Source organism: Suillus plorans, assembly GCF_016647745.1.
Source record: "Suillus plorans strain S12 chromosome Unknown HD556scaffold_12, whole genome shotgun sequence".
Taxonomy (NCBI): Eukaryota; Fungi; Basidiomycota; class Agaricomycetes; order Boletales; family Suillaceae; genus Suillus; species Suillus plorans.
The window spans coordinates 389,933-408,560 of NW_024537396.1; the positions used below are offsets into that span (position 1 = coordinate 389,933).

At 46.3% G+C, this 18,628-nt stretch overlaps 5 protein-coding genes across 5 annotated transcripts; all 5 read right to left on the reverse strand.

Annotated features, from left to right (window-relative positions):
• Positions 1 to 1,797: 1,797 nt before the first annotated feature.
• On the reverse strand, positions 1,798 to 3,498 carry HD556DRAFT_1525423 (uncharacterized protein; the record flags this gene model as incomplete). Its single annotated transcript, XM_041309265.1, has 12 exons — positions 1,798 to 2,001; positions 2,058 to 2,109; positions 2,167 to 2,401; positions 2,453 to 2,587; positions 2,643 to 2,702; positions 2,945 to 2,958; positions 3,016 to 3,044; positions 3,108 to 3,146; positions 3,206 to 3,220; positions 3,273 to 3,292; positions 3,343 to 3,375; positions 3,426 to 3,498. 12 exons carry the CDS (start codon positions 3,496 to 3,498, stop codon positions 1,798 to 1,800), a joined length of 909 nt encoding a protein of 302 aa, XP_041163479.1.
• Positions 3,499 to 6,079: 2,581 nt separating this feature from the next.
• HD556DRAFT_1440002 (uncharacterized protein) lies at positions 6,080 to 7,786 on the reverse strand (the record flags this gene model as incomplete). The annotated part of the gene is made up of 13 exons (XM_041306037.1): positions 6,080 to 6,283; positions 6,339 to 6,390; positions 6,447 to 6,684; positions 6,736 to 6,870; positions 6,927 to 7,018; positions 7,098 to 7,184; positions 7,234 to 7,247; positions 7,305 to 7,333; positions 7,392 to 7,434; positions 7,494 to 7,508; positions 7,561 to 7,580; positions 7,631 to 7,663; positions 7,714 to 7,786. 13 exons carry the CDS (start codon positions 7,784 to 7,786, stop codon positions 6,080 to 6,082), a joined length of 1,035 nt encoding a protein of 344 aa, XP_041163480.1.
• Positions 7,787 to 9,336: 1,550 nt separating this feature from the next.
• HD556DRAFT_162006 (uncharacterized protein) lies at positions 9,337 to 11,401 on the reverse strand. Its single transcript, XM_041309765.1, has 13 exons — positions 11,053 to 11,401; positions 10,970 to 11,002; positions 10,902 to 10,921; positions 10,835 to 10,849; positions 10,737 to 10,775; positions 10,646 to 10,674; positions 10,575 to 10,588; positions 10,490 to 10,525; positions 10,273 to 10,332; positions 10,089 to 10,223; positions 9,797 to 10,034; positions 9,688 to 9,739; positions 9,337 to 9,632 (listed from the first exon to the last, which is right to left on the reverse strand). The coding sequence occupies exons 1-13, from the start codon at positions 11,237 to 11,239 to the stop codon at positions 9,429 to 9,431; spliced, it is 1,062 nt and encodes a 353-aa protein (XP_041163481.1). The 5' UTR covers positions 11,240 to 11,401; the 3' UTR covers positions 9,337 to 9,428.
• A 624-nt stretch (positions 11,402 to 12,025) lies between these two features.
• On the reverse strand, positions 12,026 to 12,581 carry HD556DRAFT_1349247 (uncharacterized protein). The gene has a single exon (XM_041302332.1). The coding sequence runs from the start codon at positions 12,403 to 12,405 to the stop codon at positions 12,172 to 12,174; it is 234 nt and encodes a 77-aa protein (XP_041163482.1). The 5' UTR covers positions 12,406 to 12,581; the 3' UTR covers positions 12,026 to 12,171.
• Positions 12,582 to 14,687: 2,106 nt separating this feature from the next.
• Positions 14,688 to 14,958, reverse strand: HD556DRAFT_1349263 (uncharacterized protein; the record flags this gene model as incomplete). Its single annotated transcript, XM_041302333.1, has 2 exons — positions 14,688 to 14,838; positions 14,882 to 14,958. Coding segments are annotated over 2 exons (228 nt in total), but the record flags the coding sequence as incomplete, so codon positions are not given.
• Between the last annotated feature and the right edge of the window lie 3,670 nt (positions 14,959 to 18,628).

Below are 18,628 nucleotides of genomic sequence, written 5' to 3' on the forward strand. Positions count from 1 at the left end.
ATACAAACAATCATCGTTGACTCTATTTCAGTGATGCGTGGGTTCATACCAGTAACAACATTCAACTGATCTGGATATCAGACGATCCGATGACTCGACGATCTTACATCTCCACTCTTCACGCACAATTCGTTACTACTTCTCTGCGCCCCATGGTATGGGGCTTGGCGATCCTGCATGATTTGGGCGGCGTGCTAGGGAGTCGCTAGGTGGGACACACTCCAGAGCGATTGCGATCAATGTATCTTCAACATTCAGATTGTCGTTATCGCTCTAGTCATCGCTCAATATCTCTCGTAGCCATTGGTCGACGGAAAACTTGGATGAACTACCCGTGTAAGTTTGTAGGTTGATTATGTAAAATTGACCTTCAAAAGTCTTAGGTCCGTTTCCGCTCATATCCGCGATCCTACATTCATTTAGCAGAAAGGGCTCGACTCATAAGTGCTATCGAAGGTAGACCTCGTGGAGAAGGGCCATCAGCGAGGAAGTCAGCCACTCTAAGGCCTCCCAGCTAGGCACACCTTGAACAGGAGACATGTAGGTTCTAACAAGGTTTAACTCATCAATTCCCTCAATCTAGATGAATAAGAAAAACTTGTAATGCTTATAACATCGGTGATCTAATTCCCGATGACATGCTTCCGTTGTCGTTCGTGTCGTCGTCCTAATGTACGTTCTTCCAGGATTCGTATCATCATACATGCCTTATCTAGCCCGGCATCTATTCGTGGTTCTATTTGGTGCGGGGCTTTAACCATCACGCCGGTTGTCCATAATCGAACATGTATTCTAATCCCGCCATCGATGCACTTCGCGTCTCTATCGATAGTACCTGCAGGAATAGCCACTTTCCGGAAATCCTGCGTGCAATATATAAATATATCACCGGTCACCGGCACCCACCCTTATTGGTCGTTGCAACAGCTCACGTGCGAGACATCACGCTATTCTTCAACGTTGCTGCAGAGTATCTTCGAATTTCCCCGTTTCTCACACTCTATCAGATACTTCTTTCAAGTCATCATTTGCTTGCCCTAGGACTGTGATCCACGTCAATGGGGGTACGGATGCATATCTGTATCTCGTTCAGTGCTTTACTTTGATGGTCGTGTTAAGCAGGGCCTCCAACATAATATCGCAGTCGATTCCTCAGTAGTTTGATAGGTACGCTTGAGGCCTTCTGACATTTTCTTATTCTCCACTTATCACTCAGAAGATCCGATATCCTTGTGATGCTCATTCGCGGGAGAGACGTACAGTCGAGCCATGAGTGTACGCGATTCATTCATTTCTTTTTCCGTGGCCCATCGCATAGAGGAAATTGCATCTGAGCACCCACCATTCTGCAGACCCCATATCCTTGTCATCCTCATTCGCAAGAAAGACGTAATCGAACCATGAGTCTAAGCGATTCATTCATTCTCCGTAGTCCATCGGATGGAGGAAATCGCATCTGAGTACCGATGAGTTATCAGCCATCTGGCTTCCCGGTTCGCAGTATCTATATATTCAGTGAAACTCCACAAACGCGCAAATGTCAGGGCACTTTCACTGATCCTCATTGTTGTATTTTAACATCGGTCACCAAAGACCAGTTTGGTTGCTAGTCGTTCCGAATAATTTCCCCTTACCACTTAGTTCAGACACGGGCGTTTCGTTCCAGTAATGATACCACAATATATAAATAGGTTTGCCTGAACCTTTTACATAAATATACTTCGAAACACAATATGTTAAATAAATACCACGATGGATCCTCCACTAAATTTTGCCTCCCTGCAGACAACTTGGTCCCTACATAGTACTACTAGTCGATACATGTACATGCTCCTGGAAAACAATCGAATTCATGCTAGTTCCTGTGTCCGAGCCTGCCACGAGTTTGGCGTGGTATTCTCGAACGCTCAGGATGAGGCGTGGTCCCAGCACAAACCTCTGCGCAACGGATAAAATTTGAAGAGTACCTCCGAGTATCGAAAATCCAATAGAACTCGAATTCTACAACAAATGATGAGCAATGTTGACATGCAGATGTTGGCGACAGGTCAGCGCACCAAGATTTCTGGAAATAGTAAAGCAAGCTGGAGGACAGAGACACCAACAAAGCTAACATGTGCAGAACTTGAGCAGAAAAATATAATCGTGTTCACATTACAAGCTCACCTTGCAAAATAAAGAACGTGGGATTGTATCAGCACTCTGAAACAGTCCCCGATGGTCGATCCTGTCGATGGGCCGAGTCGTCGCAGCTCACGGAAGTGTTTTACAGCAACCCAGACTGAAAGACACAATGCGAGGACCTCCCATGCAGTGTTGAGAATCCAAATCATTGAAAGAAGAAGCTGGTTGTACCCAACCACAGAAAAACATGCATGCATGCCCGAGAGTATGAATTCCTCTGGTGTTTGTCCAATGAGCTGTGTTTTTCAAGTCAACAAGTACAACTTACCGAGTACAAGATTGTTTATTCCTATTGCCCCAATTACTCCGCAGGCGATGTTTACAGCCAGGAAGATAATAACAAGGAACATAAGCATCTTTTTAAATCCCTGATACATGGCATACAAACGAGCAATCATGATCACTTGCACCGTGTGTCAGTCAGGTCAATATCAGAGGTATTGCACCCGGTAACTCACCGGCCAACATGGCATTCATGGCCAAAATTGTGCCATTTATTGCGTAGTACGTGATATTGCCTAAATCTCGCAATTAGTGAACGCCCTCGCACTAGTAGCAAAGACTCCGACTTACACCTATTGAGTCATTATGTTGAGCCAAGTTCAGTGGTTGGAATCTTACTCACCCCTACACATAAGCGTATTGATTGGATGGGAATGAGATAGTTGCAGAATACTCACTGCATCTGTCAGCAATACCGATGGCATAATTTCTGTGTCTCGCCAGTCAGAAAATGGAACACAGCGCATATGAGACATACGCAGAAGATTGACACTAGTTGTCAGAGATGAGGTATTAGCACAGTGCAAAGTTGTTGGTCTCGACACATACACAGAATATGGTATTCCAATATAGCGTATCTAGAACATTTTGGAGTCAGCACAAGTTGCCCACCACGCTAAAGCACAACACGAAGTACAAACAGTCAAATACAGCACGGTCATGAGAGACCAGCGTTGTCTCTGTCGCGAATTCATTGCATGCTCTTGTTTTCTTCTGATACGGAACTCTTGTGACTCACCCAGATGAGTTCAATCTATGACACCATTCTCAGTGAGATGGCTGCTGCGGCGATGATATCGACGTACCTCTTTTCCGAGCGTTAAGACTGGAAACAACATGAGAATATCAGCGATCTTCGAACATTGTCCTGCTCACCCCAATCATATACCACCACGATGCCAGCAGCAACTGCAAAACCGCAAGTCAACGTTGGATCCAGACATCTTTATGCAACAAACCTGTCCAATAGCTTAAAAGAATAATGAAATTGATATACGGCCAGTAACTGGGATCATTTGAGACGTAGGTCATGTTCGAGGGATGGGTGTGAGCGAGTGGGGAAGTTTAGTGGTGTATAATGACAGCGTTCGTGCAAGATATATTAACCGTTCAGTGCTCAGCCCTTGTTGGAGATGGATTTTTGCTCACGCCTCAAGACCCTCGATTGAGTGAAACGGTGCAAAGTTAATCAAGAACCTGTCAATCAAAATAAATTTTGATTTTCAAATCAGTATTACGCACAGGACTACTTGGACACCAGGAAAGTTCCAGTCGTTGGTGATGTCGGCAACTTCTTTGAAACGCGTGTTTTTGCTGCAAGGTGGCAAAAATCAAGAAGTTCCCCATGAAATCATGTAGTCATCGATCTAACACAGGTCGAGCTGTGATATGCGTGAAACAAGTATTTACGTACTCTTCAGCATCGCTGGCTGAGCTCAAGGCGTAACAGCCCTACGAGTACTCTTATGGAACAAGTGTCATTCTGCGGAACTCGGACAAGAAATCGTAGCAGAGTGGGTCGAATATATCTCACTTCGTCCGTCGCCTGGTACGCTCGAATAATTGGGCTATCATGATTTTATCAAAACGATGAACAAAGAGATGGTAAGCATATAGAGCGAATTCGATACAAGCGCACTTGGTATCATGGTGATGCAGATGTATTGTACTGCCAGATACCTCCTGATTCGTGATTGATAGATGTTGGATACTTATACGCCACCATCGGAGGAAATTGCACACGGGAGACAATAAAGCTGCAACACGCCAGAAGGCTGATTTGTGATTGTACAGGCTCATATCGATGGCATCGTGTTTCAGTAAACATCTATCCTGCCAAGAGTGAGACCTGTCGTTCCTGTTTAGGTCCGTCCTGTGTCGGCACAGATCAGTGTCAAATACATGAAAGCTATGATATAGTTACTTGTGGCGACACCAAATTACAGCGACGAATCAAGGCTTCAGAATTGCTATCGACGGAGAAACGGAAACGAGAGTTGAAAGAAACTTCTCGAAGGGTCGAGGTTCAAAGGTGCCGTTTTTTAATTGATACAAACAATCATCGTTGACTATATCAGACGATCCGATGACTCACCGATCTTACATTCTACATCCACTCTTCGAGCACAATTCGTTACTACTTCTCTGCGGCCCAGATGAATGATAGGATGGGCTCGGCGATCCTGCATGGTTTGGGCGGCGTGCTGGGAGTCGCCAGGTGGGACGCACTCCAGAGCGACTGCGATAAATAAATTAAGATTTGTTAGTAGCCATTGGTCGATGGAAAACCTGGATGAACTATCCGTGTAAGCTAAAGTGAGTTTGTAGGTTGATTATGTAAAATTGACCTTCAAAAGTCTTAGGTCCGTTCCGCTCATATCCGTGATCCTACATTCATTTAGCAGAAAGGGCTTCGAGTAAGTGTTAGACCTCGTGGAGAAGGGCCATCAGTGAGGAGGTCAGCCACTCTAAGGCCTCCCAACTAGGCACCCCTTGAACAGGAGACATGTAGGTTCTAACAAGGTTTTAACTCATCAATTCCCTCAATCTAGATGAATAAGAAAAACTTGTAATGCTAATAAAATTGGCGATCTGATTCCCGATGACATACTTTCGTTGTCGTTCGTGTCGTCGTCCTAATGTGCGCGCGTCTTCCAGGATTCGTTTCTTCATCCATGCCTTATCTAGCCCGGCATCTATTCTAGGTTCATCTATTTGGTGCGGGGCTTTATAACCATCACGCCGGTTGTCCATAATCGAATCGAACACGTATCCTAATCCCGCCATTGATGCACCTCGCGTCTCCATCGATAGTACCTGCAGGAATAGTCGCTCCCCGGAACTTTATTCTCATACTGCGTGCAATATATAAATATATCACCAGTCACCGGCACCCACCCTTATCATTGGTCGTTGCAACAGCTCACGGGCGAGACATCACGCTACCCTTCAACGTTCCTGCAAAGTATCTTCGAATTCGTTTCTCACACTCTATCAGATACTTCTTTAAATTTCAAGTGATCATTTGCTTGCCCTAGGACTGCGATCCATGTCAACGTGTGTGTATGCATGGTCTGTATCCGTTCGTTGCTTTACTCTAATAGTCGTGCTTGGCGAGGGCTCCAACAGAATATCGTGGTCGACGCCTGCGGCCTCATCAGTAGTTGCTAGTTTGATAGGTACGCTTGAGGCCTTCTAACATTTTCTGATTCTCCACTTATCATCAGCAGACCCATATCCTTGTCATGCTCATTCGCGAGAGAGACGTACAGTCGAACCACGAGTCTATGAGATTCATTCATTTCATTCTCCGTGGCCCATCGCATGGAGGAAAACACATCTGAGCACCGAGTTATCAGCCATCTTGTTCCACGATTCGCAGTATCTATATGTCCAGACAGTAGAACACCAACGCGCAGAATCAGTTGTCGAGGCACGTTTACTGATATTCGTTGTATTTTAACATCGGTCATCAAGGACCAGTTTGGTTGCCAGTCCTTCCGTTCCAGTAGTGATACAACAATAAATAGCTTTGCCTAGACCTTTCAAATAATACCGAGACGGATCCTGCACCAAATTTCTCCTCCCTGCAGACCACTCGACACGCATTTCCCTACACAGTACTGCTAGTCGATACATGTACATGCTCCTGGAAAACAATCGAATTCATGCTAGTTTCTGTGTCGGAGTCTGCCACGAGTTCGGCGTGGTATTCTCGAACGCTAAGAATAAGGCGTGGTCCTAGCACAAACATCTGCACGACCGATAAAATTTGAAGAGCACCTTCGAGTGTCTCAGTTCCAATAGAAGATGAATTCTACACAAACGATGAGCGGTGGTTACACACAGATATCAGCAACAGGTCAGCATACCCATATTTCTGGAGAGAAAACAGCAAGATGGAGGCAAGAGGTACAAACAAAGCTAACATGTGCGGAACTTGAGCAGAAAATATAACCACGTTCACATTACAAGCTCACCTTGCAAAATAAAGAACGTGAGATTGTATCAGCACTTTGAAACAGTCCCCGATGGTCGATCCTGTTGATGGGCCGAGTCGTCGCAGCTCACGGAAGTGTTTCACAGCAACCCAGACTGCAAGGCATAGTGCGAGGACCTCCCAAACAGTGTTGAGCATCCAAACAATCGAAAAAAGAAGCTGCTTGTCCCCATCGATTCCATAATCGCACGTACGCTTGCCAGAGAGTATGAACTCCTCTGGCGTTTGTCCAATGAGCTATGTTCTTCAAGTCGACAAGTACAGCTTACCTAGTACAGTACCGTTGAGTGTTATTGCCGCGATTACTCCGCAGGTGATGATTACAGCCAGGAAGACAATAACAAGGAACATAAGCATCTTTCTGGATCCCTGATACATGGCATACAACCGAGCAATCATGATCACTTGCATCACGCGTCAGTCAGGTTAATATCACAGAGGTATTGTAACTGTAACTCACTGCCCAACATGGCGGTCAACGCCAAATTTGTCAGATTTATTGCATAATACGTGATAGTGCCTAAAAACTTCCAATTAGTGAACGCCCTCGCACTAGTGTCAAAGACTCAGACTTACACCTAGTATTGAGTCATTATGTTGAACCCAGTTCAATGGTTGGAATCTCACTCACCCCTGCATATGAGCGTATTGACTGGATGGGAATGAGATGGTTGCAGAGTACTTACTGCATCTGTCAGCGATACCGATGGTATAATTTCTGTGTCCCGCCGGTCAGAAAAATGGAACACAGAGCATATGAGACATACCCAGAAGACAGAGACTGGTTGTCACAGATGAGCTATTAGCACAGTGCAAAGTTGTGGATCGCGACACATACCCAGAATACGGTATTCCAATATAGCGTATCTAGAACATTTTGGAGTCAGCACAAGTTTCCCACCACGCTAAAGCACAACACGAGTACGAACAATCAAATACAGCACGGTCATGAGAGACCAGCGTTGTCTCTGTCGCAAATTCATTGCATGCTCTTGGTTTCTTCTGATACGGGACTCTTGTCACTCACCCAGATGAGTTCAATCTATGACACCATTCTTAGCGAGTTGGCTGCTCCGCCGATGACATCAACGTACCTCTTGTCCGAGTGTTAAGACTAGAAATATCATGAGAACATCAGCGATTTTAGAACACTGTCCTGCTCACCCCAATTGTATACCACCACGACGCCCGCGGCAACTGCGAAACCTTAAGTCAACTTTAGATCTGGATATCTTGATGCGACACACCTGTCCAGTAGCTGACAAAAATATTGAAATTGATATACGGCCAGTAACTGGGATCATTTGAGATGTAGGTCATGTTCGAAGGATGGCTGAGCGAGTGGGAATGTCAGTGGTGTATGACGATAACGTTCGTGCTAAATGCACCACCGTTCAGCGCGCAGCCCTTGTACTATCACCAAAATCAGCATGGTAACAATGGAAATTTGGTCACGCCTCAAGACCCTTGATCAAGTGATACGGCACGAAATCGATCTAAAAGCCGGCAATCAAAGATTTTGATTTCCAAATCAGTATTACGCACGGGACTACAGCTTGTTCCAGTCGTTCGTGCGCGTGATGTCGGAAACTTATCTCCAACGCGATTTTTGAGGTGTTTTTGCTGCGAGCTTGCAAAAAATGGAGGATTCCCTATGAAATCCTGTAGTCTTCGATCTAACACAGTTCAAAATGTGATATGCGTGGAACAAGTATGGACACACTCTTCGACATCGCTGGCTGAGCTCGAGGCGTAACGGCCCTCCAATCAAGGTTCATTCTGCGGAACTCAGACAAGAAACCGTGACAGAGTGGGTCGGATATATCTCACCTTATCTATCACCTAGCACGCTCGAATAATGATTTGTACAGCCTGATACATGCTAATTCGTGGTTGATTGGGGAAATTGCAAGCGGGAGACTAGGGTATAGCACGGTATATCCGCGGGTCGGAAGACGATCAACACCGTACCCATACGGGTACGGGTATAGTATTAGCCGTACTAACCCGCGGTCTGTGTAACACATAAGTTGTGATTCTAGCGAGAGCAATGGTGCACAACCTACCAGGAATACAAGTGCCGGCGCAAATTTAGATTTTTGTATCCTCGTTTGGGCGAGGAAATAGAGTAGTGATAGTATATGTGATAGTGAGACCTGGCAGGGCCAATTTCGCTGTGGTCCAGACTTGTGTGCTGATGTACGTTGGTCACCGGCTGTGTTCAGTAAAGCGCTGCTGGTTATGAGCCATGACCATCGTCCAGAGGAAGAACTGACCGTTTTGAGGGAGGAGGCTAAAGACACACACGATGCTGAGCACAATGAAACAATAAAACAAGAGTTTGCATTCGCGCACCCAACATAATACGAAGGATGCAACACCTCCATGTGTTCGCAGCCAACGTTGAAGCTTGGTTAGTGCAAACTTCGGTGTTTACCGAAAGATGTGTGCTAATCGTTCACTGCCGTTCCGGCAGCCGGAACTCCCACTTGTACCATTCTCTCTTGTTACCTCACTCGCATCGGACATGGCAGAAGATAATTGACCTGTGCGTGAAGTTCAACGGACAGGCACTACTAGTATGCCATCGAAACCAGAAGGAACGATTCTCGTATTTCAATGGTCTGCTAGAACTTATCAGCCATATGTGGCTTCACGATTCGCAGTATCTGTATGTCCAGACAGTGGAACACCAACGCGCAGAATTAGCTGTCAGGGCACTTTTACTGATTCTCGTTGTATTTTAACATCGCCCATAAAGGACCAGTTCCGTTGTTAGTTGCGGATAATTTCAGCTTACCACTTAGTTCACGCGCGGGCGCTTCGTTCTCGTAGTGATACAACAAGAAATAGCTTTGGCTAGAACTTTCAAATATACTTCGAAACCCTATATGTTAAATAAATACCATGACGGATCCTCGATCAAATGTCTCCTCCTGCAGACCACTCGGCAAGCATTTCCCTACACAGTACTGCTAGTCGATATATGTACATGCTCCTCGAAAACAATCGAATTCATGCTAGTTTCTGCGTCGGAGTATGCCACGAGTTCGGCGTGGTATTCTCGAACGCTAAGAATGAGGCGTGGTCCCAGCACAAACATCTGCACGACCGATAAAATCAAAAGAGTACCATAGAGAATCTGAGCTCCAATAGAATTTGAATTCTATAGAACCTATGAGCAGTGGTTACACGCAGATGTTGGCGACAGGTCAGCGCACCAAGATTTCTTTAGAGTAACAAGCAAGCTGGAGGCAAGAGACACCAAGAAAGCTAACATGTGTGGAACTTGAGCAGAAACATATAACTGCGTTCACATTACAAGCTCACCTTGCAAAATAAAGAACGTGAGATTGTATCAGCACTCTGAAACAGTCCCCGATGGTCGATCCTGTTGATGGGCCGAGTCGTCGCAGTTCACGGAAGTGTTTCACAGCAACCCAGACTGAAAGACACAGTGCAAGGACCTCCCAAACAGTGTTGAGGATCCAAACCATTGAATACAGAAGCTGTTCGTTCTCTCCAAGTGAATAATAGCACACACATGTGCCAGAGAGTATGAACTCCTCTGGTGTTTGTCCAATGAGCTGTGTTCTTCAAGTCGACAAGTACTAAAGCTTACCTGCTGCAGTATCGTTGAGTGCTATTGCCGTCATTACTCCGCAGGCGATGTTTACAGCCAGGAAGATAATAACAAGGAAGATAAGCATCGTTCTAGATCCCTGGTGCATGGCATGCAACCGAGCAATCATGATCACTTGCATCGTGTGTCAGTCAGATCAATATATTGCACCTTGGCAACTTACCGTCCAACATGACAATTAAGGCCATATTTGTCCCAGTTATTGCGTAGTTCGTGATAGTGCCTAAAATTCTCAATTAGTGAGTGTTCTCGCACTAGTATCAAGACTCCGACTTACACCTATGGAGTCATTATGTTGAGCCACGCTCAATGGTTGGAGTCTCACTCACCCCTACACATGAGCGTATTGATTGGATGGGAATGAGATAGTCGCAGAATACTCACTGCATCTGTCAGCGATACCGATGGCATAATTTCTGTGTGCCGCCGGTCAGAAAAATGGAACACAGCGCATATGAGACATACCCAGAACAATGCCACTAGTTGTCAGAGATGACCCGTTAGCACAGTGCAAAGTTGTTGATCTCGACACATACACAGAATACGGTATTCCAATATAGCGTATCTAGATCATTTTAGAGTCAGCACAAGTTGCCCACCACGCTGAAGCACAACATGAATACGAACAATCAAATACAGCACGGTCATGAGAGACCAGCGTTGTTTCTGTCGCGAATTCATTGCATGCTCTTGTTTCCTTCTGATACTGGACTCTTGTCACTCACCCAGATGAGTTCAATCCATGGCACCATTCTTAGCGAGTTGGCTGCTGCTGCGATAACATCGACGTACCTCTTGTCCCAGTGTTAAGACTGGAAATATCATGAGAACATTAGCGATTTTCGAACAGTCCTGCTCACCCCAATCGTATACCACCACGACGCCAGAGGCAACTGCGAACCTGCAAGTCAATGTTAGATCTAGACATCTTTATGCGACAGACCTGTCCAATAGCTGAAAAAAATATTCAAATTGATCCACGGCCAGTAAGTGGGATCACTTGAGACGTAGGTCATGTTCGAGGGATGGGTGTGAGCGAGTGGGGAAGGTTGGTGGTGTATAACGACAGCGTTCGTGCTAGATATACCACCGTTCAGCGTTCCTATCGCCAAAATCAGTATAATGGACATATATATTTGACCCCGCCTCGAGACCCTTGATCCGGTCAAACGGTTCGAAATCAAACAAAAAGCCCTGGATAATCCAAGTAGAATTTGATTTACAAACCAGTATTACGCATGCAACCACTCGGACACCAGAAAAATTCCAGTGGTTAGTGATATCGGAAACTTATTTCGAATGCCATTTTCGAGGTGTCCCGTAAGAAACCATGTGGCCATCGATCTAACCGTGGTGTGATTGCAATGAGCATCTGTGTTCTCTTGGCTTCGCTGGTCAAGCTCGAGACGTACTATCAGCTCCCCTGATTGCTTTCTGTAACAAGGTCGCATTCTGCAGTATGGCAAAAGTCAGAGAATAAACACAACAGCGCACTCTATTCGGTGGATCCGATCGCGCACTTGATGCGACTTCGTTGCACTGGCGGATACATCGTGACTCATGCTGTGTCATTGATACCTGTTAAATATAAAACACCATACAAACGGGGTTGAAAGAGAAATCGCACATGGGAGACGAGAAGCCTGTAACAGGCAAAAAGCCCGATTTCTGATTGTACAGCCTCGGTCAGTGGCCATTGTATTTCAGGGATGTTTTGTAGTGCCGACTTGAGCAGGAGCTGGTAAAGTTTGCGAGCTAAAGGCGAGATCCATCAGACAAACCAAGCACGCCATTGTCGGACCTTCATACTCATCAAATTCATGGGCAGGTTACGAAAGTCGCATCGTAGTCAGATGCTTGCACATGCATAGCCATCGTACAGACATATCGTTGCTTTAGAATCCTTATTCCAGCTTCACAGGATGCCAAAGATACAAATCCGAAGTAAACACATGGCGCAACATGCAGATAGGATCGCATCTTCACGCGATGAAGCGCACGGTAACCATTACATTCTCCATCATGGCATGGAAAGCCTAAGCGCTCAGCCTGGATGATGCGATCACCATAACCTAGAAGACTTGCCATGCACCGTATATCCGCCCTTTGTGTGGTTCTCCGAGTGCGTCAAATGCACAGATATTGTTAGGTGTTTCCCATGGGTTTTGATGTTGATATTCTGTCGTTCGAGAACCTCGACCATTGCAGTGGCTGTCTTGGCTGCGGAATTCCAGTGTAGGTCCATCCTGTGTTGGGGCAGATCACTGAGATCAGTGGCATGGAGTGTTGGATACATGGATCTATGATATAATTACCTGTGGCAACACCAAAGGACGGCGATGAATCAAGCTTCAAGCTTCAAGGCTCGCAGTGAATAAATAATACCGTCAAGTGTTTGCATTCGCGCAATAAACATAATACACAAGAGGCGGGGTTTCCATGTGTTGAATGTTCGCGGCCAGTGTTGAAGCTTGTCTAAATTTTAATCAAAGTCCGCGGCGCTACCTTCGGCGTTTCATTTGCGGAAGTCAAAAAATGAACCAAGCCAATTGCTGTATTCTGCAAGCAATGCCGTTCCAGAACTCGCACATTCTCTTGTTGCCTCACTCGCATCGGTCATGGAAGACGAGAATCGACCTGTGCGTGAAGCTCGACGGACACATCATAGTAAGTTTTTTTCCCCCTCTTCTATCAACTACCTTATCACAGACACGCTACTTTCCCTTTTCCTTGTCCAGCCCTTCACTCTCTGTTGGTTCGTCTAGGTGACTGACGAGGCCATGCTATGATAACATCTTCAACGCCGTGGTGTCATTGGCCATCTGAATCACGACCATTATTTTACTCAGACGGATGATAAGTACTTTTGTTCACTCTTAAGATCTCATCTTTATCGACTGCCTGGACTTTGACACGCTACTCTCCAAGGACACTTCGTGATATACTCGAGCCGTCAGTTTCTTTTTTAAAACTCATCACACTTCATATCGTTGAATTTTGCATGACACAGATGATTGATCCTCATTGATTTATCTCATCGACGCGCTAGTTGTAACATCCGTACGACAACTCATCTAGATATGCGTGCTTTGTACCAAACAGATGATGTGTGGAAGGGAGAAGAAATTATGGGCTTCCTTATATCAGCTGTCTGGGCTTGGCAGATCGCAAGGATCCTGAATGTTGATCGATGCACGGTTTGGGTGGTGTACTGGCCCGAGGAGTGGGACGCTTGGTACTCTTCACGGAGCGACTGTAATCAACGTGTGTGTATATTCCAAATTCAGATTGTCGCGGTCACAGCTGTAGCGGTTGCTGAAGTGTATTGCAATACCCACGATGCGCTAAAGAGCCCCGTCACTGGTCAACAGAATATTTTGATGAACTGTTGCAAAGAAAGTACTATTGGCTGTATTCAAGGGCTTCCCGGGTACGTCTTGAACCAGACACGTGCGAGTCTAATTCCCTCGATCTAGATAAATAAAAACTTGGAATCCTGACAAAATCGGTGATCTAATTCCCGATCACTATATACTTTCGTTGTCGTTCATGGGTTTACCATTCTAGGTTGATTCTAAATCATCCTTCTTTCATTCATCGTGCTTCTATATTCAGTGCGGGGCTTTATATATTGATTATCGCTCACTCGGGTTATTTATAATCGAACACATATCCCAATATTCTAGCCATCGATGCACCTCGCTCGCGTCTCCATCAATAATCCCTGGAATAACCGCTCTCCGGAACTTTACTTTCCTCATCCTGCATGCGATATATAAATACATCACTGGTCACCAGCACCCAAAAGTTGTTGTCCTTATTGGTCGTTACAACGGCTTGCGTGCGAGATATCACGGTACCCTTCAATGTTCCTGTAAAACTTCATTCAAGTGATCATATGCTTGCCCTAGGACTGTGAATCATGTCAACGGGTGTGTGTATGCATGTCTGTATCTCGTTTGGTGCTTTACTCTGATAGTCGTGCTTAACGAGGCCTCATCAGTAGTTACTAGTTTGATAGGTACGCTTGAGGCCTTCTAACATTTTCTGATTCTCCACTTATCACTCAGCAGACCCATATCCTTGTCATGCTCATTCGCAAGAAAAACGTACAATCAAACCATGAGTCCACGCAATCCATTGCTTCTATTCTCCTTGGCCCATCGGGTGCAGAAAACGCATTTGGGCACTAATGAGTTATCAGCCATCTGGCTTCACGCTTTGCAGTCACCCCATCGTCTATATATCCAGACAGTGAAACTCCACAAACGCGCAAATATCAGGGCACTTTTACTGATTCTCGTTGTATTTTAACATCGGCCATCAAGCTTCAAGCACCAGTTGCGGATAATTTCACCTTGCCACTTGGTTCAAGCGCGGGTACTTCGTTCCAGTAGTGATACACCAAGAAATAGGTTTGCCTGGGCCTTTTAAATATACTTCGAAACACCATATGTTAAATAAATACCACGACGGATCCTCCACCAAATCGCTCCTCTCTGCAGACCACTCGGCAAGAATTTCCCTACACAGTACTGCTAGTTGATACATGTACATGCTCCTGGAAAACAATCGAATTCATGCTAGTTTCTGCGTCGGAGTATGCCACGAGTTTGGCATGGTATTCTCGAACGCTAAGAATGAGGCGTGGTCCCAGCACAAATATCTGCACGACCGAGAAAATTTGAAGAGCACCACCGAGTATCGAAACTCCAATAGAACTTGAATTCTACAGAAATGATAAGCAGTGGTTGCACGCAGATTTTAGCAACAGGTCAGCGCACCTGAATTTCTGGAGAGAGTGTAGTAAGATGGAGGCAAGAGCCACCAACAAAGCTAACATGTGCGGAACTTGAGCAGAAAATATTGCCGCGTTCACATTACAAGCTCACCTTGCAAAATAAAGAACGTGAGATTGTATCAGCACTCTGAAACAGTCCCCGATGGTCGATCCTGTTGATGGGCCGAGTCGTCGCAGCTCACGGAAGTGTTTCACAGCAACCCAGACTGAAAGACACAGTGCGAGGACCTCCCAAACAGTGTTGAGTATCCAAGTTATCGAAATAAGAAGCTGGCTGTCCCCTTTAAATACAGAACCGCACATATATGTGCCAGAGAGTATTGCCCCCTCTGGTGTTTGTTCAATGAGCCGCGTTGTTCAAGTTAACAAGTACAGCTTACCCAGTACAGTATCGTTGAATATTATTGCCGCCATTACTCCGCAGGCGATGTTTACAGCCAGGAAGATAATGACAAGGAATATAAGCATCTTTCTAGATCCCTGATACATGGCATATAACCGAGCAATCATGATCACTTGTATCGTATGTCAGTCAGGTCAAGATCACAGAGGTATCGCACCAGGGCAACTTACCGCCCAATATAGCAGTCAAGGCCACAATTGTCCCACTTGTTGCGTAGTATGTGATAGTGCCTGGAACTCTCGATCAGTGAACGTTATCGCACTAGTATCAAAGACTCCGACTTACACCTATTGTGTCATTATGTTGAGCCAAGTTCAATGCTTTTTTTTTTTTTTTTTTTTTTTTTTTTTAATCCAATTTTTGTCCGATTGGGGTACAATACCCTATGTAGGACAATTCTATCTAGGAAAGGGGGACACCTGTGTCCCCTGCCGTGTCTCCGGCTCTGCAAATGCCCCAATAGAGGTATGGCCTCTACTGGTCCGCCGTTCCCGCCGGCCGTTTTAGGTGCACGAGCCTACTACTCCACGGGGCCGTTTCTGATACTTCTCGTTTGTATGTAGGCCTGACGTGTGATAATGGATATACAAATACTCGGACCGCCTGAGCGATCGTTGTACGAGGGGAGTAAGTGGAGCGCGGATAGAAAGGTAAAGGTAAGACTGGGCTGGCGCGACGTGCTGCGAGTTGATCCCTGCTGTACCGTGTGGCTCTTCGACGAAAGTTCTAGCCCTTCCTCAACTCATGTGTCTCCTTCCGACTGATCTCCAGATTGGCCTTGGGTTGGCGCGTGTTGCCCTGCGTCAGCGAGTGCTACCAGGTGCTTGCATGGGTTGCAAGCACGCGTAGGATGTTTGTTTGTTCTGTGGGGCAAACTGACGTTATCTATTTCTTGCGAGTACTGGGAGGGACATCACCAAAAGTGGGTTTCAAGCGTCCTGTACTGTTAACGTATCGAATGATATGGTCCGTGGCTTTGGCATCTGACAGCAGGTATGAAATGGAGAGTGCGCGACGTTTGAGGACATTGGTGAGTGTGTGACGCTCACGTGCGTATTGCGGGCAGGATAAGAGGAAGTGTTGGACGGTCTCTGGGGTGTCGACGCAGTGAGGGCAGTTGGGGGACATGCTTTTTCCAATGCGATGCAGATGTTGATTGAGTGAGATATGGCGGGTGCGGAGCCAGAGCATTAAACTGATGTGCCGCTTAGGTAGATGTTGAACTAGCGAGATGAACGATTTGCTTGCAGCGTTGAGCTTGGGGTCGATGGAGGTAGCGTGAGCGTGTCTTGGGGACTTTAGCCAAATTCTATTCCAGCGGTTCGATGAATCTTTCTTCTGGGCCTGTTTCAACGCCGACAGGCTACTGGGGAGGACTCCCTTCCGAAGGTATGGTGGCAGTCTGTGCGTGGCGCTGTTGTCCCTGCGGTTCTTTGCTGCTATCTTAGCCTCCTTGTCTGCCTTCTCGTTTCCTTCTACTCCATCGTGCCCTGAGATCCAATGAACGTTGACCTTGAAGTTTCGGTTGCGGCTGGTTTTCTTAAGTTGATTCAATATACTACGGAAATGGTCTGTCAGGTAATGGCCTGGTTTGGTGGAGAAGATGTCACCGGATTTAATTGATGCCTGGTTATCGACGAATATGGAGACGGGATACGTGATATCTTCTTCTTGCGAGATCAACTGAGCTGCTAACGTTAAACCGACGACTTCTGCCTCAAAGACTGTGTGCTCGTCAGTAGTTCCAAGATGGTAGCGTAGGATACTCGGGCGTTGTTTTCCTCTTCTGTACAGTACTGCCGCCGCCCCTACTTTCTTGTCTATCCCTGACCCATCGCAGTAGACCTTTACTTCATCGTTGTTAGCATTATGGGCTGCTATGGCTAGTTCTCTTGTCGATGCGATGTGGGTAGAGTATGAGTTCTTGTCATTCGGGGGACGTCTGCTGTGTTTGATGGTCTCGACCGAGTTGATGTCGAGTTCAGCGGCATGATATATATGATGCAGGGATGAGCGGTGGTGTTTGACATACTTCTTGGCTGCTTTACGGACGGGTTCGCTTAGCGGATGAGACTTCGGGTGCGCGGCTAGTCGTATTGCGGCTTGATAGCATAGGTTTTGCATCCGGTGTTCCATCGGGAGTAGCTTTGCGTGAATCTCTAAGGTATCATTAGCGGTGGTTCTCATGGCGCCTGTAATACTTAGGGCAGCGAGTCTTTGTACTCGGCCTATACGACGGGCTACTCCTATCGATCCCAGTTGAGGTTTGTCGTTGTTGCCGACAAACAAAGGGCGAAACCATAAGTCGACTGCGTAGAGCATTTTCGGTAGTGCTACGGATAGGTACAGCTGACGCATCAGGGAGAGTGGAATACCATTGGACGTGGAGGAGAGCCGGCGAAGTTGGAAGACGTAGGCTGTACCTTTCGCTATGGTGTAGGCTATGTGAGCTTGCCATCTGAGCGCATCGTCCAATATAACTCCCAAGAATTTGTGTGTCGCGGTGGGCGTGATCGTGGTACCGCGCGTGATTAGTGGGGGCCGGTCTTTAGCTGAATTCAGAGAAAAGTCCATTAGTGCGAACTTAGACGTTTCAAATTTCGAGTTGTGCGCTAGGGCCCACTCGTAGCCTCCTCCTCTACGTTCCAACATGTTCTTCAATGTATTGTGAGTCTCTTGGAAGGTCTTCCCGATGGCTATAAATGCCGTGTCGTCTACAAATGCAAGGGTGCGTTCAGTCTTCGTGTGACCCTTGGCTATATCTACCAAGTCCGAGTCGTATATGATATATAATATCATTGAGAGAGGGTCGCCCTGTCCGATACCGTTAGTAATAGGGATCCAATCCGATAAGTGTCCGTCGAATTTGAGTTGCGTGCGCCTTCCTGTCAGCAGTCGTTCCGTGAATCTCACCAGTGTTTCTGGGAGTCTCCTGGTACGCATGTTGTGTAGTAACCGGTCAGTAACCGCATTCGGGAAGGCTCCCTCTATATCTAGAAACAAAGCAGATACTACCTTCTTTTGGCGCCATGCGTCCTTGATCGTGGCTTCGAGTAGATGGAGTGAGTCTGTCGTTGAGCGACCCGGCCTGCCTCCAAAGTGTGTGCTGGGGAGAAGGTTGTGTCGTTCTAGGAGGTAGGTCATTTCATCTGCTACTATGGCAGTCAATAGCTTGGCGGTTGTGTTGAGAAGCGCTATCGGTCTGAAGGCTTTCGTTACTGTGTAGTCCGGTTTACCCGGCTTTCGTAGGACAACGGTTATGAAGTCGCGCCATGGGTTATAGTACGTCTTGAGTGTGAATACGGCCCTGTACAA

Bases quoted from the DNA above. Each gene is read 5' to 3' on its own strand.
- HD556DRAFT_1349247 (XM_041302332.1), bottom strand. From the start codon at position 12,405: ATGTATCCAACACTCCATGCCACTGATCTCAGTGATCTGCCCCAACAC.
- HD556DRAFT_162006 (XM_041309765.1), bottom strand. From the start codon at position 11,239: ATGTCCATTATACTGATTTTGGCGATAGGAACGCTGAACGGTGGTATA. The intron at 10,922-10,969 runs GTGAGCAGGACT...TGATATTTCCAG, and splicing joins CGTGGTGGTATACGATTGGG to TCTTAACACTGGGACAAGAG. The intron at 10,333-10,489 runs GTATTCTGCGAC...TGAGAATTTTAG, and splicing joins ATCGCTGACAGATGCAGTGA to GCACTATCACGAACTACGCA.